This window comes from Leuresthes tenuis, unplaced genomic scaffold (assembly GCF_036924035.1).
Source record: "Leuresthes tenuis unplaced genomic scaffold, fLeuTen1.0.hap1 SCAF_4, whole genome shotgun sequence".
Classification (NCBI taxonomy): Eukaryota; Metazoa; Chordata; class Actinopteri; order Atheriniformes; family Atherinopsidae; genus Leuresthes; species Leuresthes tenuis.
Genome location: NW_027325358.1, coordinates 16,443,664 through 16,466,264, shown reverse-complemented (window position 1 = coordinate 16,466,264; position 22,601 = coordinate 16,443,664). Strand labels below are relative to the sequence as shown.

The 22,601-nt window shown below is 43.1% G+C and overlaps 1 protein-coding gene across 1 annotated transcript in view; it reads left to right on the top strand.

Moving 5' to 3' along the window:
* The first annotated feature begins 3,073 nt into the window (after positions 1–3,073).
* The window catches only part of mtnr1aa (melatonin receptor 1A a), a 35,296-nt gene continuing 15,768 nt past the window's right edge, over positions 3,074–22,601 (top strand). The window contains exon 1 of the mRNA XM_072384820.1: positions 3,074–3,567. Coding sequence (XP_072240921.1) covers positions 3,384–3,567 — 184 coding nt within the window. The 5' untranslated portion in view covers positions 3,074–3,383. The remainder of the gene's footprint in view (positions 3,568–22,601) is intronic.

Sequence of the window (22,601 nt, the reverse complement as noted above, 5' to 3'; positions counted from 1 at the left end):
ACTTTTTGATTTTCTAAAAATCTCTAGCTGTGAATTTCAGTTAACTCAGAGCAAAAACAGCTCTGATGAAGTTGCTCAATATGTCCCACTCGTTCTGCTTACACTTTACTTTTCTCACTTATCAGTAAAAATGACTTTTCTTCTTGTAGCCCCAATTCCTTCAGCGTGCTGCATGATCTGACAAACTGCAGGTGAGTCTTTGTTGCTTCTTTTATTCCTTTTCTCTATCTCTATCTTTATGATGCTGCTGGCCGGGCAGCTCAAATTCATGGAATGGAATATCAAGAGACGAATGAGTGGAGGTAACGATTTTAGATTCAAAGCTGTTTGTATCTAAAGCTGCTTGTAAATTGAGGACAACAATCACAGAGGTGGAGAGCAAAGGAAGAGCTCAAAAGAAAACCCATGACTAGGGGACAAAGTGTTTCAGAATGAACTGATACTGGAAACTGCTGTACCAAAAATAGAGATTTTATTTACATTAAAGTTAAACAGCTTTTCTCAAATACACTGGATGATAAGGAGGGAAGTCAGGACGCAAACTAGATGCTGGCCACAATATAGCCAAGGTGGAGCAAACAATCCATTAGCAGGCACGAAGCAAATCAGCAATGTGATGAACCATTCAGAAGACACAAATGGGGGACAAGCCGGTGTTGTCAGGGAGTCGAAGGTGGAGTAATTTGTTACAGATTAAATAAACATTCGGAAATAAATGCCACTGAACACAATCACATTCAAATCAAACTGGATCTACTCCTCTATTCACAATGACCAATGCTAAACTTGAAACTACGGATGCGTAATATCGGGAAAACACGTTATATGCAGTGACTTCCTGAATAGAGATGAATATAAACGAATACTTCTGTGTGAGGCGCCAACAATACTGAAGTGGACAAAAAAGGGAATGGGCCTGAAAACTGTCTGAAGCAACTGTCCCAACCCCTTTGAAAAATAGATGGCTGAATGATAAGATTGTGTTTACTGTGACATCACTACTACAGAGTGCGGATCATATATAATGGTTGTAGTAAATCAGCTTAAAGGATTTAAGTCATCTATAACGTTTTGCCTTTTGGTGTTTTGTGATTCACTGACAGATCACCGGGTTTCCACTTATACAATGTCAAGAGGAGGAAGAAGAAGAAAAAGAGCTGATATGCAATAATGCCACATCATTTTGTTTCGATTTATGTCATAAACATGTTTTTCATAACTTTGTAATATACAAAATTTGTTTTTTTTCAGGAGATTTAGGAAGTTTCACAGCCTGGAATGCAACCAAAGCTTAATTCTTTGTAATTTTGAGCTTTTATATATACGAGATGTATGCAATTTCATTTAGAAAACAGAAGCAAGTCTAATATTAAATGTTGGTAAAAACACGCACAAAAAAAAAAAAAGCTTTGAAATGTTGATCTTTCAGTATCATAGCATCGTGAAAAGGCTGGAAACCACTGTTGGATGCACGTGATCTTAAAAACAGACATGTTACTATGATCACTGTGACCGCATGGAATCATCATCGTCCACCACAGCTGCGTCTAGACACTTAACCTCAAACCGGATTACACTAGCAGAAAACCAGATATCGCATCTGCACAACAAAAACAGAAACATTGCTGAGTTCTCTGGGCACAAGCTTGTCCGAGGAGAGTGGACACAGGTTCCGTGGTAAGATGAGTTCACACTTCTAGTTTTTACCGGTGAAGAGCTGCTTTAGGGCCAAGGATGAGAGAGACGGAGCAGGCTTTTATCAGCGAAACGTGCAAAAATCAGCATCTGAGACGAAACCATGGGGGAGCATCGGTGCCGACGATGAGGGGTGACTTGCCTTGCTGATTCAGAGGCATATATATGGAAATTTTGGAAGGTCGTAGTCTGCTGGGAAATTTTTCCGGTCCAGCTCCTTCTCCTCCCAAAAATGTCTGGAGCCTCCTCAGGGAGGAACATCAGTCAACAGCAACTGAGGCCTGTGGACCGGCTGTAACACTGTATTCAGCAAGATTTCTTTAGAAAAAAGCACCAACAATCAATATACTTAGTGAAAAAAATTATCTTTAAAAATTAAAAAAGGAAAAATCAAAGGCAGTTTGATGTTGCTCCAAGGAAAATATCTTCTTCTTTTGGTTGGTCTGTAAAAAATCAGAAAATCTTTTACCTTGAATCGTTTTTCATTAAGTAAACAAACACTATTTCAGAAAAGGTATTCAGGAAAGCCAAACAGCTTCATACTCGAGAGGGCCTCTTCTGAAATTTTGCCTAAACAATGATTAACTGACGTCAACAACCCATGATGTCAACCAGTGATACATCCAATAATGCAAGGAATAGTGGGAAAAACAAAGCCCTACATGATAGAATTCATGTCTTCGTTTTGACAAACTATAATTTTCTGCAGCGCATTAATGGTGTGTTGAAGTTGCTTCTATGTATGGGGGGGGGGGGGGGGGGGGAATATTTTGATTTTGACCATCATTAACTGACAATAGCATAATGGCTATGCTTTGTATAGACAGACAATATATGATCAAATTATAGCTGTAGTGACTGTTAGACAGCGCCGCCTGTGATGTCTCACTTCTCTCACTTCTCTTCTGAGTAAAAAAAATCAGACTTAATAAGCCTTTTCTTTTTTTTTCAGATGGAAACGTGGAATAAAACGTCGGAAGAATGAAAAAACAAACACGAGAACACAGGATCTGTCACACTGTGAATAAAGAATTCACATTTCACACAATTAAAAGAATGGAATCAACTTTGGTGGCGTGCCTCGTCCCTGGTGTAGGCTGCGTCTGCCCGCACACGTATGCGAGCTTTCTTCACAGAACAGGGTCAAACATGAATGATCCTTCAGAAAAGCGTCATGAATGGCCCTCTGGAACAAAGCGAGCGTGAGACCGCAGAGCCATGAATGGACGCGCAGCCGGTAAATGGGAGAGGAAGTAGGACGCTTTCGGAGCCACTCAGCTGCTCTTCCCCACCACGGCCACAGAGCGAAGCTGTTTCTCCCTCCTACTAAAAACGCGCTCCTCTCTGGTCTGTGTGATCACATGCTGCGCGGGTTTGAAGTGACGGCTTCAAGTCACTCGCGCATACCAACAAAGTGAATGGCACACGGGCGCAGAAGTGACACCGCGGCGAGCAGAGAGCGGGACAAGCAACCGGGGCCGATCCATGGCAGCTTGGTAAAGTCTTCGCTGGGGGAGAGGATCAACAAGGAGAGGAGGGAGAGGAGCGCGTGGAGGGGATGAACATGAAACCCGCGGGAGGTTATAGTATCCAACCCCCGGCGTCTCCAAAATCCACTCGTTAGGGCTCACGGGGAGTCATCGGAGGTTGAATTTGACTCAGTTTGGAAAGTTCAGCGACTGAATACAATGGTCATAAATGGGTCTCACCTGAACAGCTCCGCGCCAGACCCCAGTGACACGGTCCTGAGCCGCCCGCCGTGGGTCACCACAACTTTGGGGTGCTTCCTCATCTTCACCACCGTCGTTGACATCTTGGGCAACCTCCTGGTCATCTTCTCCGTGTATCGGAACAAGAAGCTCAGGAATGCAGGTGAGTGGCAAGTGTGGGAAAGTATGCGCGCGTGGCGCCGGAGCGGCGCGCGCGTGATTCCTCAGCTGCGACAGGAACAAAACAAAAACTCCTCGGCGTTTTCGAAGTGACAACCGTAAACACGCCGACTGCGAGTGAGAGACTTCTGTCGAACACACCTGCCTTACGAGACAGAGACTCGTTTCGCAGGCGGTTTGACGCTCGCGGAGGGGGAGAAAAGTGAATTTTGTGCGTCATTTTAAAGGTTGTTCATTTGTTAGTGGGCTGGTTGTGAGGCAAGCACGAAGATTCCTGTGCACGCGATGTAAAATCAATCCCATTTACCGCGCATTATACGTGTTCATCGTCGTTATCATTATTATTATTATATCCCACATATATATTATTTCCTATCATAGTACTTTTTTTTCTTTTCTTGTCTTTTATGTGTTCTCACGGGGGCTGCGTTTAAGGAACATTTACTACTGACATCCACTTGCACTCGTCTGCTTTTGAAGCTGATGAAATTTCACCGATCCCTACCAGCAACTTGGCATGTCTCGAAGCTACAGAGGAGAGCAAAGCGAGGAGAAACATTATCGCAATTACTGACAGCCCGCAGCCACCCGGGAAAGCCCAGCGCTCACCCCGACACCGCTCAGTCCAATGCCTCCCAGGCTTCCCCTGTTCCAACCCGGATACTCAGTCTAATAACGATTGATAAAAGGTTAGGATTGATATCAGGTCGTGGATGGTACTTTTACTGTGCCCGCGCGCGCACGCGCGTCTTCTACACAGCTTTCCCATGCGTGCCATTATGACACGGGCTGTGGATTAAATCGTGCGCCCTCGTGGTCGGACTAGATTGATACACCGGGGCGCGCACGGCTCAGTGGAGGCGGTAAAACGCTCATAACTTACTAGTCAGAGGACAGAGAGCTGCAGAGAAAACCCAAGAGGCTCCTGTCGTGCTCAGGTCTGCTCACACTGACTGGCAGCAACGCATATCTTGGTTGTCATCATTTGGGGGGTTGTGGTTAGGGTGATTTACTAAATGCACTCCTGACATTTCACTTACTGCAGAAACGTCAGGGGTCAGAACAAATTTCCATCACACCGATAAGAGAGTTCCCGTGAGTAATGTGAAATGTTATAGGTTGCATAAGGATGGGCAAGCGCCCATATGTTGAGGTCAAGAACTGACAGAGCACATGGAAACCTGCTGGTGGCCCCCTGATTCTGCTGCTCACATCTCAGCCTCCTCTCAGCTGGAATTGGGGGCCGAAGGTGTAAACATGAGTATCGCGTAGTAATGTGTGGAGAGGGGGTAAAATTCAGGAAACTGCCCCTTTGAAGTAATTTGGTTCATTATGGCTAATAACATGTAAGGAGGTCATAATGAGGCGGCAGGGTTTTAACCAAGCATGCTGCTGAAAGTTGGCTCAAAGTGTTTCCTCGTTCAACACTTTTGTCGTGTGAGCTTTAAGTCTAACATCTACTCAATGAGTCGTTTGCTTTACTTTTTAAGTCACAGTCTCCATCCTGAAGAAGAGCTGATATTTGAGGATCAAAAGGGAGTTATGTTGGGTGGGGTGGGGGGTGTGTGTGGGGGGGTCTTCCCTAAGCCCAATTATGCTGAGCAAAAACTGGCCATGAATACTAAGCAGGCCAGTGACGTACCGACACAGTTCCTAAAGTTCATGCCTTTGGAGCACACTTGCTACTTTTCATTCAAAGTTCTAAGACATGCGTGCCTAACTGAAGACTCCAGCAATTGTCTGCTCAAAAAAGCCCCTGACGCACTTTGCGTGGATTGGCAGACATATTGATTGATCGATAGAAATCTTTTCCATTCCTGCTTCCAGTCGGGAAAAAAAATGTTTTAGTAGACACTGGGGGAATTTGATGCCCCGGATGATTGTTTGACCGCATATTTCAGTGGATTTTAGCTCTCTCCTTTTCCACCCAAAATAAATTCTAATTTCCCTTTGTCGAGGACCTATGTCTCAGCCGTGGATAAACCAACAGGCATACGTTTTCTTGGCCGGAGCCAAGTGTTGTTAGAAGCTGCTCAGCGGTCCAACAAGGAAGGGGAGGGATGAAATCACGAGTAATGAAATATACTCAGTGGAGAACCTGGCAGGAAACCTGCTCGCATATTGCAAGCAGCAGTTGCAGCGGCACTGATGTCTCTGCAGGGCGAAATGCTCCTGTCGACGCATGAAATGGCCAGTGAGGGAGCGAGCGTGAAGCCAGCAACACACAGCGAGCGCTTTGAGCTGCACAGCTTGATACAGAATCATTACTGTGAGCTCAGCTCGGCGCCAATAAATCATCTTAAATGTAGACATTTTCTATTTTCATCGTAGGGCGAAAATAAATCAGGTCAACAGGGCTGAGGTGATTAAATGCAGCTTCTTATTGAGAGAGCCCAACCTTTCCAAAAGGTGCAGTTGCTGACATGCCAGCATGCCAGGCTTTTTTCCTCACCTGGCACGTGGGCAGCACGTCTGAGTTGTTGTTATCTCGTATTTCGACTGTAAACTGATTCAACGTGCTGCAAGAAGGGGTTAACATTTGAACTTTTATGCGTTGCGGCACAGGGACGCTTCAAGGCTGGTTGTCAGCAGTCTTTGTTGGAAAATGGCATGGTGTGGCATGCTGGCAGCCTGAGTCAGTGAGTGACAGCAAAACACAGGAGTCAGGGTTTCAGTAATGTGCTTGTGGAGAATATGTAAATATGTCATGTGTCACACCTTGCTTGTTCAGAACGATCCCTAAATAATCCTGGTCCAGAATGTGGAAAATTCTGGTCTGTTTTGACATACAGAATCGTGAAGTTGCAGCAAATTTGGGTCAAACACCACCAAGAAGTGAATCTCCCCTCCTTCCGCATCCCACTGGAGCTCTATAGGATCAATATCTGGCGACTTTCAAGGCTGAGAGACCACACTGAAACCATGTTCGTGTTCCGGAAACCCATTTGTGACGATGACACGTCATGTGGAAGCTTCCTTCTGAAAGTAGAGTTGGGAAGATTCACATGAAGGTTCGCGACAAAATGTCCAAGTTGGCCTCTGTTTATATGTTAAATTTATCCCTAACGGCTCGGAAATTGCAATTAAATCCATCCCCCACTCAAGGCAGGATGGATCAGTGCATTCATGTTTTCTTCAGCTGAATACCATCTGAATTTCAGCCAGAAATGAGAAGTCATCAAAACAAACGATGTGACGTTTCTTTGTCCAACGCTGTTGGGTCTGTGATCTTCTGCGTGATGTTGCAGATGCCAACGAGGCATTTCCACACAGACAACTGCTGAAACTGACCTCTGCACCCTGTCCAGTGTAATTGAACTCACCTTTCCCAGTGATTCACCCTTTTTCACCCCGTCTGCTTACCTGTACGCGCGCTTAATCGTGCCGTCCAACCCTGCGTACCCAGCAGAAGAGGCTGGCGCTTTGTCACATTGTCGTCGTCTTCGTACACATCGCGAGGCACGAAAGTTCACAAAGTCAGCAGCACATGAGAGCCGAACAGCGTCTCGCCTACTGTGCCATTCACAATCTGAGGTGACAGACGGAGAAAAGCCTCATTGAAAAGCCTCTTTTTGCCTCTGCAAAACAAACCGAGAGCTCCCACCGGAGCAGGTGTTTGTTTCGGAGCGTGATGTGGCGTTTATCGTTATTCGGCATTGCGTGATGATATTTCACCTTAAATACCACTTCAGTCTCAGCGCAATGCATATTTTGCGGCATCAAGTGGTATTTGCGTGCGTTTCTAATCAAAATGAGCGTTTTGGGTTTCTAAAGATCCGTGGGCTTTGTAGGAAGATTGCAAACGGAAATTGGCTCCGCAGTGTGGAGCTTAATGGAGCAATGACTATGAAAAGAAAACAAATCCCCATCTGTGGATGGTATACATTGGATGTTGATGTCGAAGCTTCCTGTTTTATTTTCAGATTTGCTCTGTGAGAAAGTGGGAGCCTTTTGGTTCAGTCTGTTTTTGTTCAGGGTCGTATGCATCTCTATGCATCTGAATTTGTTGTTCTTTGCTGAGCTACATCCAAATGGAAAGATCATCACGCCACTTGCATCGTTCTTTTTCTTTCTTTTTTTTTTAAAGTGAAGGCATTCTCAGTCTGATTTCACCACAACACAATATTCTCAGTGCATGCTGTGCTTGAATCATCCTCACCTCTTGCTGCTTGATTGGTTGTGTTTACTGCTTGTTGTTCCCTCCCCAAACAACACACTCCCCGCATGGCCACACAAACAAGTACAGGAGGCACTGAAGGGTGAAGTCTCGATGTAAAGTTCACGACTGAGAGGAGGGTTTGAAAAGGCGGCGGGCTATGTAAGGCGACACTGCCCAGTGTATCTTCTGCTAGTAGCACTGATATCAGGTGACCGGATCGAGTGTTCCTGCCTTTGATGACAAAGACGTGTCTTTTGCGAACCCTGCTGAGGCCCCGCGGCTACAGTTCCACCTCCTCCAACGACTGAGGGACAGGAGCTGCGAATGGATGCAACTGTGGCTTGGAAGTTGAGTCATGGTTCGTTGCTTAGTGTGGAAATAATTTTGCCTTCACAGTTCATTCGCTGCCCTGGGATCAAAGCACTTGTTTTCCAAAACGTAACGTCAAGAAGTCAAATTTAGAGGGACAGAAACAACGTCTGAAGGTTAGGAATTACAGGATTGACTCTACCTTGCTTTTAAATGAGACAAAACCTGCCCAAAGTAAGTTTACACTAATTCCTGGGGTTCTTGTAAAATGCCAGTGGCATGCTTTGGTCAAAATAGCCCAGAGAGACAGTGCCGATGCTCCTTTTTTAATCCATGTCTTTACACCTCTATTAAAAGCGGCTTGTTTTTAGAGCATGGGATGACCCACTAGACTCCACCCCCTCCTCTACCACAGGGTTTGCCTACTTTGGGCAGGAGTAACTCTGAAGCACATTATTGTGGTATGACAGAGAATAGTTAAAAGCCAGAGAGCTGATGCCTGCACACACACACACACACACACAGCAAAGTGATCACTCGGCTGACAGTTTCATTCTCTTAATACTTCTGTTCTGCCACGGAGAGCTGCTATGGATCCCTCTGAGGCGCAGCCTTGTTGAACTGGTCCGGGTTGTCAAAACACTGCACCAGGTTTATTTTTCAGTCAAAAAACTCCATTTTAGAGAATAATGTGAAGAACTCTTTGCGTCTGCAGAGGACAATATACACTCTGAGAGGCTTCTGCAGAAACACAAGTGGTCTCCCAAATGTGATAATCTGGTTCCAACCTTGAATCTGTATGTATGGAGGAGATCTCTGAAGTTTCTTCATTATGTATGAAGCACTTTCTGCTCTTTGCAAAATATAGGCCGAGTTCAAGTGGTCCGCACGGATTTTGGTTCCTAAAGGAGCTTCGGTAAGTTAAAAATTGCATGTAAGAGAATGGGCTCAAATCGGCTTAAGTGGTACATCTGGTAAGCCGAAAGAAGAATTTGATTATATTTTCTGACAAAACAAACAGCGTTTCTGAGCAGTGGCATATTTCGCGCAGCACATCAGGAAATATTAGTTTTGAATTTGATATCCAGAGAATCTTCTTTATACCACGGATTAGCGGAATGGGGAGAGAATTAAAAGGTAATACGGTGCAAAAACAATACATTTTCGGTCCATTTTTGGCTCTCCGTTCCCTATGATGCTGACAGTGCACGAGCAGATATGTGACGGGGGCAGAAGCCATTGCTGCTCCCGGGGGTTTGGCATTTTCTGTGGCGGTGGCTGCGAGAGTCTTTAGTGAAGCAGCTTAACATTACAGGAACAGCAATGAAACTGCCCAGCGGGTGAAAAGCACACGCTGATTAAGGGCCCATAACAGCCAGCAGGTCATGACTTTGCAATTAATTTATAGTTTGCCCGCGCTGAATAAATGAGCATTGAGTGTGAGGGGATAAGGATCTCTTTCTTTTACTCATGGCACTTAACTCCCTGCTATAGATTAGTTGATGCCCCTCCTGCACTGCTGTCAGCCTGTTATAAGTCACAGTCAGCATTAGCAGCATCTTTTTGTGCTCCCGCATGTCCTGGAACCCAACCTTGTCTGACCAGTTTGCCGCCGTCTTCAGTTTCCAGACACAACAGGAGGGGGGGGGGGGGGGGGACACAACAGTACATGAAGAAGAGTCACAGACTAGACAAGGTGTGTGTCATCCCTATCAGGCTTTTACAAGACACTGAATTTCCGTAAATCATGTTAGTTTGTTCCTAGTTTTTCCAACAGTCACAGGACACCCGCCTGGCAAAAAGTCTGCTTTTTCTTTTACGTGACTGGATTTTTGAGGTCTCGGCAGGGGACGCATCGTCCTGCTGTGCTGAGGCCTGTTTCCAGGATCACCCGAGAAGGAAAGATTTAACCAAGAAAGCACTCATTAAACCCACTGTGCTGCACCGGTCGACTGCAGATTATTTTTCAGAGAATAGAATAAATCAGTGTAAAATTTCTCTCCAGCAGTTATGAATAAAAGACACTGATCTGTTACTCAAAATCGTACATCTGACCCAAGTTCAGTAGGGTCAGCTGGCTGAACTGCTAAACTGCAGCCCTGAGTAACCAGAGATTCACCCCTTTAGTGCAGGATTAGTGAACATAAGTGGGACGTGACAGAAAGCACATCAGAAGAATGAACGTACAAGTGGACAGACCTTCTGGCTTGTACGTGTGCCTCTTGGATAAATAGCTGGAACATTAGCAGTCATTAGCCTCTTTTCAGCGATCGATGCCTTGCCTTTGTTGTGCATCACATCTCGTGCAAATGCAGTGGCCAAATTGGGGGGTCAAAACTGATCCACTGCCAACACACCTCTGAGCCAGCAAGGATGGAAGTAACAGAGGTGAACCGGTCCCACCTCCTGTGTGCCAACAGACATTAAGCTGGCATCACGTGAAGTCGCCATGCTAACCGTCGCTCATGATGCCTACTTAATGTGTGAAATGATTTGTCAACCTGAACAATCCTTTTTCTCTTGGTGCTTGGCTGTGGAATATTGACAAAAGTCTGTCAGCCTTCCCCATATTAACCAAGAATGCCAGGACTGGCTTCTCACCTCCACTTTAATAGCTCGGGGCACTGTACTTCAGCAAAGTGAAGGCTTATATTTACAGTCGATAGGCTCAGACTGTTATGAAATCCGAGTGTAGGATCATATCTGGCAACGTAATGGTAAGGATGGCTACAAAGATAGCCTCAGACTCTTCTCTTATTTCCTCCTGCCGTAGCTGAATATTTGGCCGATTTTTAGTTATGCGGCTTGTTTTCTTTGTTTCTGTTTGTTCGCAGAATTACTGAAAGAAAATGGATTTTTATGAAGCTTTTGGTTTGAATCAATGAATTTGGCAAATCGAAACAGGCTATTGAATGGGGCATTCGAATGTAATCTCCAGCCTTATTCGTTGGACCCAGAGTATAAAGAAGATCTCCGAAAATGACTTGAGGACAAGGAGAGAGCGCTTCAGCATGGAAAGACGGAGTTTCAGTTCTCAGAATAACCTAATCTTGGTCTCTCCACTGTTTTCTTTAGGAAAAGATTCTCTGGTTAAAGGAAAACGTGTTATGCTCCTTTCTCACAAGATGACACAATTTCCCGAGGCCTGGATGAAACATCTGTGACAGGCTTTGGTCAAAACAACACAAAGAGACAGTAGAACAGCTCCTTTTCCTTACAATTATTTACACCTCTATTCCAGCGGATGATTTCGGGCGGGTGGGGGGGGGGGACCCACTCGACTCCACTCCATTCCTCTCCTCCCCAGGGTCTGCCTCTTCTGAGATCTGTAGTACTTAATAACCCTTCGAGCACGTTGTTACGGTATGAGAGACAATACAGTGAATTACCCGTGAGCTCAGACCGCACCACACACCGAAACCAAAATACTCGACTGGCAGTTCTATTCCCAAATACTCGCGTTTCCCTCGTCTGCGGCTGAATCGCTGGCAGCTGGTAGGCTTTATGAACATATCTGTTGAAAGTCTGCAAATACAAACGATGGCTTTAAATCACTCGTGTTCATATGTTGCCTGGAGAATTAGCTTTTGTCAACACTGAAGATTGTTTGGAGTTAAAAAAAAAAAAAAGAAGATCCTTTTTGTTCTTTTTGACAAAGAGAACACGTCTGTTTTTCTCTCATGCATATCATGTCACACCCCACCTCTCTACAGTCTTGCGCCTCCTATCAGTTGTACTCATCCTCCTCCCAAGCTGTACTTTTCCTCGCACGTGCGCCCGCGTGGTTCTCTTTCTCTTTTCCCATATATTTAACCTTCTGGGCTTCATATTCCACGATGCCCTGTCTGTTTGCATCACTTTGATCCAACACCCCCACTGTTCTCTAAGGATGTTATGTTGTCGGACTGCATACCTGCAGAGGAATTCTGCCAATAGTGTTCTCCATCAAGCCAGTCAGGCAATAAGATGTTTTTCACACAAACCCCATGGATTCCGGATCACGTAATGGCCCACTGGACAAAGTAATTTAAAGCTTTTTGTGAGTGTGAAACACTGACCGACTTGACGTGGTTGGACTTAACAAGAACAGGTGTTTGGCATCTGGCCACGACCCCCTGCCCACGTTTCTTTCCACTTTCACTCTCACAGAGAAGAGCATTTGTTCACTTCAAAAGAATTACATCACAAGTCAATTGATACTACAAGAGAGCACGTTTGCAGCCATTTAAAACCCCCCACCCCCCCACAACGCCATTCTAACTACACCCCCCTCCCTTCATGCTTCCCGGTGCTATTTTTAAACATTTACAATATTATACAGTGAAAACTTCTTTCTGCTTGATAGAGCTCAGGATGACGCACATTGTAGGCTTAGGGCAGTGAGATCAAGTAAAGCCTAATGTGCATTCAAGGGGAACTATGCATAACACATAAATACAGTAAGATGGCTACAGTAGTTTTAACTATTTGATTACACATGCATACATGCAGGAGCTAAGAGGTTAGAGATGCCTGTGGGTAACGGGGAAAAGTCTCAATCCTGTTTGAGAGAATCAGAAAAGAGAAAAAGAGAAGCAATCCCATCTGTGTTCAAGGTGCCCTTGGATATGAATCACTTGGTTCACCAGTGCTGGTCCACTGTGGAAGACTACGGACAGACTCAGCAGCTCCCAGCTCTCGAGTGCGTCAGAGTGTGTGATTGTTAAAAATGGGCATTGATGGAAAGAAAGAAGAAAGCGTGCACAATTTCTCCTGGCAAATTTTGTTTTAGGAAAAGGGAAAAAAAAAAAAGACTCAATCTGACCTAATGTTGCCTCCCTTCTTACAGCTCTTTTTTTTCTCCTCATAGTTTATCATTAATATGCCTAGAAAAAGGTCACAGATCAGCCATTGTGCTGAGAAGCAAACGGCGCAATGGGAAAAGCCTCGGCACTCTCCACGAGCCAGTGCAGTGAGTCACTCGCACGCCGTGTAAAAACGGTCATTATGGCAGACATGCGAATGCAATTTCATTTAGCTTCGCGAGCACTGCTCCATGCAACCTTATCATACGCTCTCTGTGGGTTCAGCGAGGTAGTTCATCACAGGACACCAATTCACAAACACACTCCAGATGATTGCACCATTAAAAGAAATCACAATTCCACAAAGTGCAAAACAAAGACGAGGGCGTTATGCTCATGGAGTGGGGGGGGGGGGGGGGGGGGGGGGGGGGGGGGGGGCTTGCTGCTGTCGGTGCAAATTAGTGACATATTTCAGACAAAGCCATGACCCAAATAGAAAGTTTTTAGTTCAGTACGCTCATCTGATGTTTGGAACCAAAGCGTCAGTATTTACAGACAGTCCACGCTGTCACGACTCATATTGCTCAGAAGGCAACTCGGGAAACATTTGTTGTGAAGAGATACACATATGCTCCTTTCATTTGCACAAGATGCGTCCCGATTCCCCCTCGGGACCCTTAGGTGAACTTTTGCGTCATGTCATAACAGATGCTGGAAATGCTCTCCATTCACAGCGACTGACTTAAACGCGGTAAAAGTACAGCGGACAAGAAAACTCCTAAGTCATTGCACAAAGAGAAAAGAACATACTGTTTTTTTTTTTTTTTTGTGTGTGTGTGCGTGTGTGAATTCAGCTGAAGTTGAAGCAATCGCAACTAAAATAATGGACACAGGAAGTTCTGACATGCCCTCCAACTGAAACAAGTCATACATGTTCATAACCCTCTAGTACACAATAGCATCTTGAAGAGTCACCCCTACAAGCGGCAAAGGGGAAGAGAAGCACAGTGCGGAGCGAAACTGCCTCCACTACACATTTCACTTGAAATCTTTTATTTTGTTCTGCAAAGAGCAAAAGCATGTCACATTATTCATCACAGTGCGCCACACAAATTGTAACTTCACACTCAAGTGTGTGTGTTCTCGTTCCCTGAACATATATGACATTTTAACACAGAAAAACATCAAAACAAATAATCTTGTATGTTGCATCGCTATTCAAGACCAGTTTCATCAAGCACATTCAATACCAACTTGTTTCTCAAATACACAGTCTGCCAACCATGTCTTCCAAACACCAATAATGTATCTATTTTAAGTTATTCGTTTATTTAATCATGAACTACACACGAGCAGCGCGGGCTCTTAAGATCGACTCCTACTACTCTCCAACTTCACGTGCGCTCGAGGTAGCTAGGCTATCAGTGCTAACTACTGGCGAGCCATTAGTTAGGTTCGCTGAACAAGTAACGTTCACAAAAAGTCCAACTGGGATCATAAACTACCACATTGCATATTCACCTATCAATTACACAATTCTAACTATCCGTTCTTACTGGCAAAGAGCAAAAGCATGTCATATTATTCATCACAGTTCGCCACACGAACTGTAACTTCACACTCAAGTGTGTGTTCTCGCTCTCTGATCGTATTCCTGCGAGACTTCCTGCACTGCAACGAACGCGCCCTCTGCTGGTCGAGGTTATACACTGCATACTGTTAGATAACGCCATATTTTTCACTCAATAAACCAATCTCCTACCTTATGAGAAAACACCCTGACTATTTTCAATACACTCTGAACATGAGCTGTACTAAATGGGAAATCAAATTAAACACGCAAATGATAACAATGTAGGTATATCAACCCACTGATGGCTCTGAATGCCATAGAAGCGCAACTCATATGGGCATTTCCACATCAGAGCAGATGTCATTCTAAAGTATTTAGAGGGTGGTATAGGAGGGAAGTGGGATGGGGGTGGTGGGGTGGGTGTGATATGACAAAAAACCTGCTTTGTACATACAGTCAATGATGCCATTTTTACCCTTCACGTGCAGCTGCTCTTGTAGCCAACATGCGGCCACTAGAGGTCACATATTCTTTGAAAGTTATCATTAGCCATTTTTGGCAGCACTAACAAACACCACAGAGACACGTTTTGGGGGTGGACAGTCTCAGAGGTCCATTAACATCTGAAAAGATAGAACATTTTTTATGATATTTGTTACTTGGTCAGACACGCAAATAGAAACTGTAGATGCTCCAGATGTAGTTTCCTTGGCTGATTACCTGCCCATTCCACCCCCAACTTTACAGTCTGTTGTTTTGTACAGATAAAATCCAACAGTGAATGAATTGCTGTGTATTTCACTGTGGGAGCCAGCTTGTACAGACTACATGCATTTTTGCCAGTACTCTTTGTGAACACCCCCTCCTGTTTGCCATGCAGCCAGCTGCTTATCAGTACCAGTGTTACTTGTCCAGATGGATGATTGTTGTTGATTGAGGTTGGTTACCTTTTGCTTCCAGTGCTGTGGCTAAAAGAGGCTGTTTTTTGGTTTAACAGTGTCTCACATGAACAAGTGTACCGCATGCTCTCACTCAGTCGTTCTCCTCTATTTATATGTGTTTACCTTTTTTCATTAACTTGAGGTGAGGAACCTTTTTGCTTACAACATGTTAGCATGTGTGTGTGTGTGTGGCCGTGATGTTATCAACATGCTGTGAACTATTGTGTGGCTCGTGCATGTAAATGTAGCCAGCCCATCACTTAATTTCTTCTACAAATGAATTCATCAATTCATCTAACTCAGTTTGCGTTGTTTGTTGAAACAAACTCACTCACAAGCCCGACCAACTTTTTTGAATCATCAGCGAATAGCAACGATGTTTTAACAGCTTGTCTGTGCTGCTCCAGGAGTTTATCACTTGACAAAGGTTGGCTCCGTGTGGGATGTTTTAATTTGGAAAATTACATCATGTGTTATGTTGTATCTCATAATTCTTGGGTGGAGCTTCCTGGACTGTGTGATAACCTACAACTCACTCACTTGTTTTAAGGTCTAGAATTTTCAACAGCGTCCATTGCTCTAAGCTGACTGACTTGTCTGTCTAGCTCCATAGCAATACAGTAGGTGTATAAACTGCTCAACTGATTATAGTTCAATGACTAATGGAAAAGTCTGAAATCATTGTCCATCCCTAATTGTGACACGAAACAGCATTTTCTCAGTTGAAGAATAATGGTTTTGATGAGAACAGTAAGAAAGGAGATAGCTAACTATTAGCCAAGTATCAGCGTGTGCAATACGAATGCAGTTAATTATGTTTAAAGTGACAAGAAATGGCTTATTGGAAAACTTGAGCAAAGTTTCGGCACAGATCCAGACTGAACGCGGACTAGCATTGAGAATGAGACCATGAAGGAAAAGTGTCATTTTTGGATGACAGACTTAATGAAAGGGTTGCCTCCATGCAGTGATCAGATGAATGGGGAATAATTGGAAGCAGGAAGTTAGACGAAATGCTGACATTTACCACAGTATTGTTGCTATGTTGCTGTGTTTACTTAAAATTACTTTAAAGCCTCAGTTGGTTAGAGTTGACCAAGAGGGGCCGAGGTAAAACTTAAGCTGGAAATGTAGTGTAACTTTACCGTCTGGTTTCAGGCCAGCAGCTGACTAAATCTATAGATTTGTGATCTTTATTGCGCGATCTATGTGCTTCAGCAATCTGCAGTGTCTTGAGACAAAGTTTTGTTTGAGACAAATGTTTGAGACAAAGTCACATCTTTGTTCGAGTCGCCCCTCTTCTCCTAGGAGTGAAATTCTAAATCAAAACAATTCAGATGTGATTAAAGTGCACATTCCAGACATTGATTTGAAGTCATTTTCATACATTTCAGTCCCTCTGTGTCGAAATTGCAACACTTCTTAAACATAGACATTGTCCTTCACATAATGGAGGTATTTTGATATCGGAGCACCAATCCCGTCATCAGCTGCACGTTTGAAAAGACAGTCACTTATCCGTTTAATTCAATCTAATCACCAATTAGGATTGCTATTATTTGATCTCTGTCACGGTGCCAGAGTCCAATTTAGTTTGTCTTTGTCTCTGTTTTCTATTGATTGAAATCACTCAACTCAACACCCATTTTACAGTATGAGACTTTTGTTTCGGGATCTGGCTGCGGACACGTCGTTGTGCTTTGTCTTGTCGGTAAAATTGTGAAAAAGGACTAATTTGGAAATGGCCATCTTCTGATGATATAAGTCATAGTTAGCGGCCCAGAGATGTACACCAATTCTCAAGAGGCAGATTATGACACATTTCTCTGTGGCCTGTCAGTTTTCTGAAGTAATTAGTTGAGTCTTCAGCTTCCCTCTAATGAGCAGGAGATTAGTCAGTGAGATTTCTAAGGCACAGTATGCTACACTTTAATGACCCATAAACATGCTCTCTGTGATTATTGTCTAAATGAGAGTATTTTGTCACACTCTCAGATATAGTCGCACATCGTTTGGGTTCATTCCAGCATACTTTGGCTGTTGTCCAAAAGCAATAAGGAATTAGGCAGTTGGAAGTTAGATGTGCATGCTGCTCAGTGCTCAGTGACCCGGTCTCGGCCTAATTTTCTCTGTGAATATTAGACTGAGCCCATGTGGCATGTAACATTATGAATTTATAATCTGATAACATTTTATAGGAAAATATTGCACGGCGGTAACAGAGGATTTGACTCGATGTGTATGATGATGTAACTGTTTTGAGACGTTTGCTAAAAGAGTATTTGCTGACTCTGCAGTCAGCCTTATGCCTTCTGAATTCAAATATCAACTGGGTGCAATTCAAATGCAGATAAGGCAATATTACACACAGGAGAGATACAGATTTTCTTTTTTCTATTATTATGTGGGCGTGAATGAGAAATGACATTTAGACACTCGTGGAGATTAACACATTACTCTCAGGCAGAATCAACCTGTATTTCTGGTCTCGGCACTAATGAGAGGATGGAGATTTGGTGGTACCAGTGAGCAGGTTAGTGGTGATTTTAAAAAAGGGATTTGTTTCTATTTAGAACCCCACAACTCCAAAAGAAACAATGTAAATCTTCAAATTGACCATTTAAGATAGTAAATCTTAAAAACAATAAAAAAAAAACAAAACAAACATTTTTGTGTTTTATGAAAACATTAGTTCCTCCCAAACTTGAGGGCAGTAACACAAATCTCAATAAGTTGGGGCGACGTCAACAAAAGAATGGAAAAGTGAGAAGTAATGGAACAAACTGCCAGAGGGACATGTTGCAACTAATTAGGTAAGTAGCGTGATTGGATATGAAAAGAGCACCTTAGAGAGGGCAGAGTTTCAGCAATCTGCAATGAAACTGCCTGTATGTACCATAATGTTCCTCAATATGATATTACAAACAGTTTGAATATTTCATCATCTGTATTATGAGGTACCAGAAAAGGATTATGGCTTTTTTTTAGGGTAAGCCTCGCATATTTCAGCAAAATGATACTAAACCAAATATTGCTACAGCATGGCTTTGTGATAAAAGAAGCCATGCTGTAGCAATAAATGAGCCCGGTCGGTGGACTGGTCTGTCTGCAGTCTAGTCGATGCATCTTGAGACACGGGCCGAGGACTGTTGAGCAGTTAGAATTCTATGTGAGACAATAAGGAGACAATATTCCTCTTCCAAAGGTCCAGCCATTGGTCCCCTCAGTTCCCAGACCTTGACAAACTGTTTTTGGACCTTGTCTCAATGTTTTAGACAAATGTTGGTGCCATCAAATTCAAGATAGGCTAATATTCTCAAAATATTAGCTTAAATAAATATTAAAATGTCTCAGTTTCAAGTTGTTGTCTTTTCTATGTAATTTCTATATATATATATGTGATCAAAACATTGACTCGTGTCATGTGAAATCATTGCATCGTTTAAATTTACTTTCTTGACTAAAATGACTAAACTTTCATGGAATTGGGGTTGTAGTTCTGACCCTGACGTCAATCTTGGACCACTATTGAAATAAAAATAAAGACAAACAGAAACATAGGCCCTGAAATAATCGTGTTTGATAAACATCAAGAAGCGGCAAAGCAATGCATGCCTTATTTCTGGCTACTTAATATTCATTGGGTCTTTTAGCCTGCTTTGGAGATTGCCTGCCAGAGATGTGAGCAAGAAAACGCTGCATTTTCTCAAAGAAATAACTGGGCTTCATTTTAAAGTCGAGCATCTTTTGATGGCTGATAGTGGAGTGGAAGAGGCCGGCTCCTGAAACTGGATGTTTCACCTTGTTTCACCATACAAAAGATTTCAATCAATGCCACTTTTATCTAATCTATTCGATGAAGTCTAAACAAATGCTGTTTTAAAGCATTCGTCTATTTGATTATTTATTTTAAGCCACTTTGGATCCGTGTCACAAACTGTTGGATGTATAATGGATGCATACCTTTAACAAGGGAAGCCCTGCTGGAAACAAGGGTATATTTATTCAATAAAACCAGCTAATAGTTCTTTTTTTTTTTTTTTAAACTTGAGGGAAATTCTGGAGGGAAAAAGAAACACAGCAGGGTTTTGCAGACTTATCCCAGAGCCATGTATAGGAAATCATTTTCTTGATTTCTGGCTGAACACATGGGTGTGTGGAAAGGAGCGTGATTCTGTGCTCTGTTCCAGATTTGATTTTGAGACATTTAGTAAGGCATTGTAGAAAAATACATTCGTTCGTACTAATAGCGAGACTTAGTACTAACCGTACCAAGGAATATTAAATTTCGGCCTGCCTCTGATAAAGGCCCGGAACCCTAAGCTACTGAAGTGAGCATAGGCCTGATAATGAAGGACATGGTCCAAGGATTGAGAAAGAGCGAAATGAAAATGGAAGATGAGGCATCTTGATGACTTTTTGAGTCGATATCAGTGCCACATGTGTCGTATTTGGACAGAATTTGGCAACCCACTGGAAAGCAATGTCGAGCAGATGAGAGTATGAAGCTCCAATAAAGCTGCCCACTCGCTCGTTTGTTGTAAATTCTCTAAAGAATCGCTCACTTCGTCATTCTCCGGACGACTCACATGTAGCCCCTTTGGAACGTGTCTAGAAAATCTCAGGGCTGCAGTGGATGTGTGATGACAGCTTGAGAGTTTGGCGAAAGCTGTTGGCTTGATATTTTGGCAACAGCATTACATGTTTCCTAATTTTGGGGTCAAGGTTATGTGTGTGTTTAGGGGGGGAATACAATCCAGACTAGATTTGATGGAACCATAATGGAGATTTTGGTTATGTGAAATTGTTATGTCAAAACAGATTTTGATCCATAGTATTTACTTTAGATGGGAAAGTTACATGGCCTGGACCTAGCTGGTAATACAGCCACAAAGGGAGGGCGGCGATGTTGCCAGAGGTGTGAAAAGCAGCTTTCCCGATGAGGACGGAAAAAGTGTCTCAGGAGTTGTTTGGCAAATTATAGTGAAAGCTTTATGAGAATCTGCTCCGCTCTTATCTTATAATTCACTTAGGTTTCAGAGAGGGCTGCGGCAGATATGGGCTATTCTCTGTCGGTTATTCTCTGCATAGAGTTAAATATGGTACCACCGGGTCAAAAATTAGTAATTGATTATTCCTTTATCACCTGTGTCCATTAATTCCATATAAACTAAATCATCCTGTCAAGAGTCCAAATTACTACCCTGTGCTGTAATTTCAGAACAGTTTGGTGCGCGTCAGTGTGTGTGAGTGTGAGAGAGAGTGTGTATATTCATCCATGTCAGGACCAATTTGAGAATCAAACGGGGGACATTCTTGCAAAGTGGGTCATTTAGACCAATCCTCCCTTCTGTGCAGTTGAGGTTTAATAGGACTGCAGAGTAGATGGAGGTTTGGGATAGACTGTTTAGGTTATTCCTGCTGAGGGTCAAAGGGAGGAATAATGACTAAAGAATTAACCTACAGACCTGTGCTATGTGTTTATACTTACATCTTTAGCTGCGTATCCCCCTCAGGAACCAGTAGCTTATGAAGGTACTCGATGCATTCTTATCACAGGAACCTGTCTGAATTAAGTCCTGTGGAAATTATTTTGCGCCCCAAAAAGTCCCTGCTGGAGAAGTTGTAGTTTCTTACAGCTCAGGAACTGTACGGATGGGGCTTGCAGTGCTGAACATCCACGACTGGTCAAGTCCTCTCTGTATGTTTTTCCTGCCAGTCATCTCATGACCAGTAGTCACAATACTTTGTAAATCCATTTGCCTACTTAATGTCAGGCACTTTGGTTGTCTTGAATAAGCTTTGCTGCTGCTATCTCTTTTCAAGTTTAACTACAGCTCAGACTAATGAACCCCCTAATCACCGCTGCCCTTGGATTGCACAGGGACCTGGACACTTACTTTGTCCCTGCCACTTTCCTGTCACCACCCCCCGATATGCATCCAAATAAATCACTGCCTAATTCAAGGTGAGAAGGTTAGCAGCACGGACATTGTGGAGACGGAAATTAATCTGTTGAGTGGAAGTGTTTTAAAACAGGGGAAGAAGTGTTTCCCTGCTCTGCATCACGGTATTCCTCAGTGATTTCTGAATACTTCTCTATCAAACGTTTAAAGACTGACAATATTGTTCTATGCACCATCACCAATGTTTCCTTCCTACCTCAGCAACTAATCCTACCTTCCTGTTTGGCCACCGTAGATTTGTGGAGACAAATTTAAATCTGCTCGCTAGTTTTTTATTCTGTTATGTACAGATAATGTGTCCGCATGCTCACAGGATTTTCTTTGATGGTATTTCATGTTATTCACTGGTATATTTCATAAAGAGCAAGAGATTTCCACATTGTGCCCATCTGGAATGTTGTTATTTATCCTGGTTGTTTGGAAAGTTATTGTCTGGCTAACATGCCTACTTTAGACCGGGGAGTCTGGCTTCCAGTGTCTCATTGAAGTGAGGATTGAGTTTGATTGGCTGGTTGAGTTTTAAAAAATCAACTGTCAGAATCATCTTTAATCTGCATTCATGTGTCATTATTTTTTTAGAGGAGCTGCATAACAAGATATTATGCATGTGTTGCATCAACTGTACCGTGCAGTTCTTTTTCTATGTTTCTAAAACACTGCTATTGCCCTGTAATGTGCTTCCATGTTCGTGAGTAATTTTCTTTGTCAGTCTGCTGCTTGGTCTTAGGCTGGTGCATTATAAAACAGTTGCCTGCTGTGGTTGGACACAAAAATCATTTGTACAATGAGTGTGAACTGAAGCAAAGAAGCCACGGGGTGTAACATGAAAACAGAGAGTTCTCCAGAGAACAGTCAGTGAAAAACATCACGTCGGCTGTTATTATCAGAGGAAGAATATTAATCGGTGAAGTTGTTTGGTGGAAAACACTGTCGAGCACAAATTCCATGTTCTCAGATGTAGGGTTTTTCTATTTGTACGAGTGTCAGAGAATTCTTAATTAAACAACTGATGTGTGGACCGTGGCAGTGCATGAAATCACTTACTTTTCACTGTTTTCCGACATTGTATCGCCTAAACGATTAGTGTCACTGACAAAAGCATAGACTATGTATTCTGACGGTGCTTATTATCCTGAATCCGCTGTACTTTTGTTTGTTTTTTTTAGATAAAAAGTTAGAAGAGTCTCCTGAAAACTGTTTGTTTTTTCTTTTTCATTGTTTCTGTGCTCCTTCTTTCTACCGCCACTGTGTTGATGTCACCGTTTTGCAGGATATTTGGAAGTGT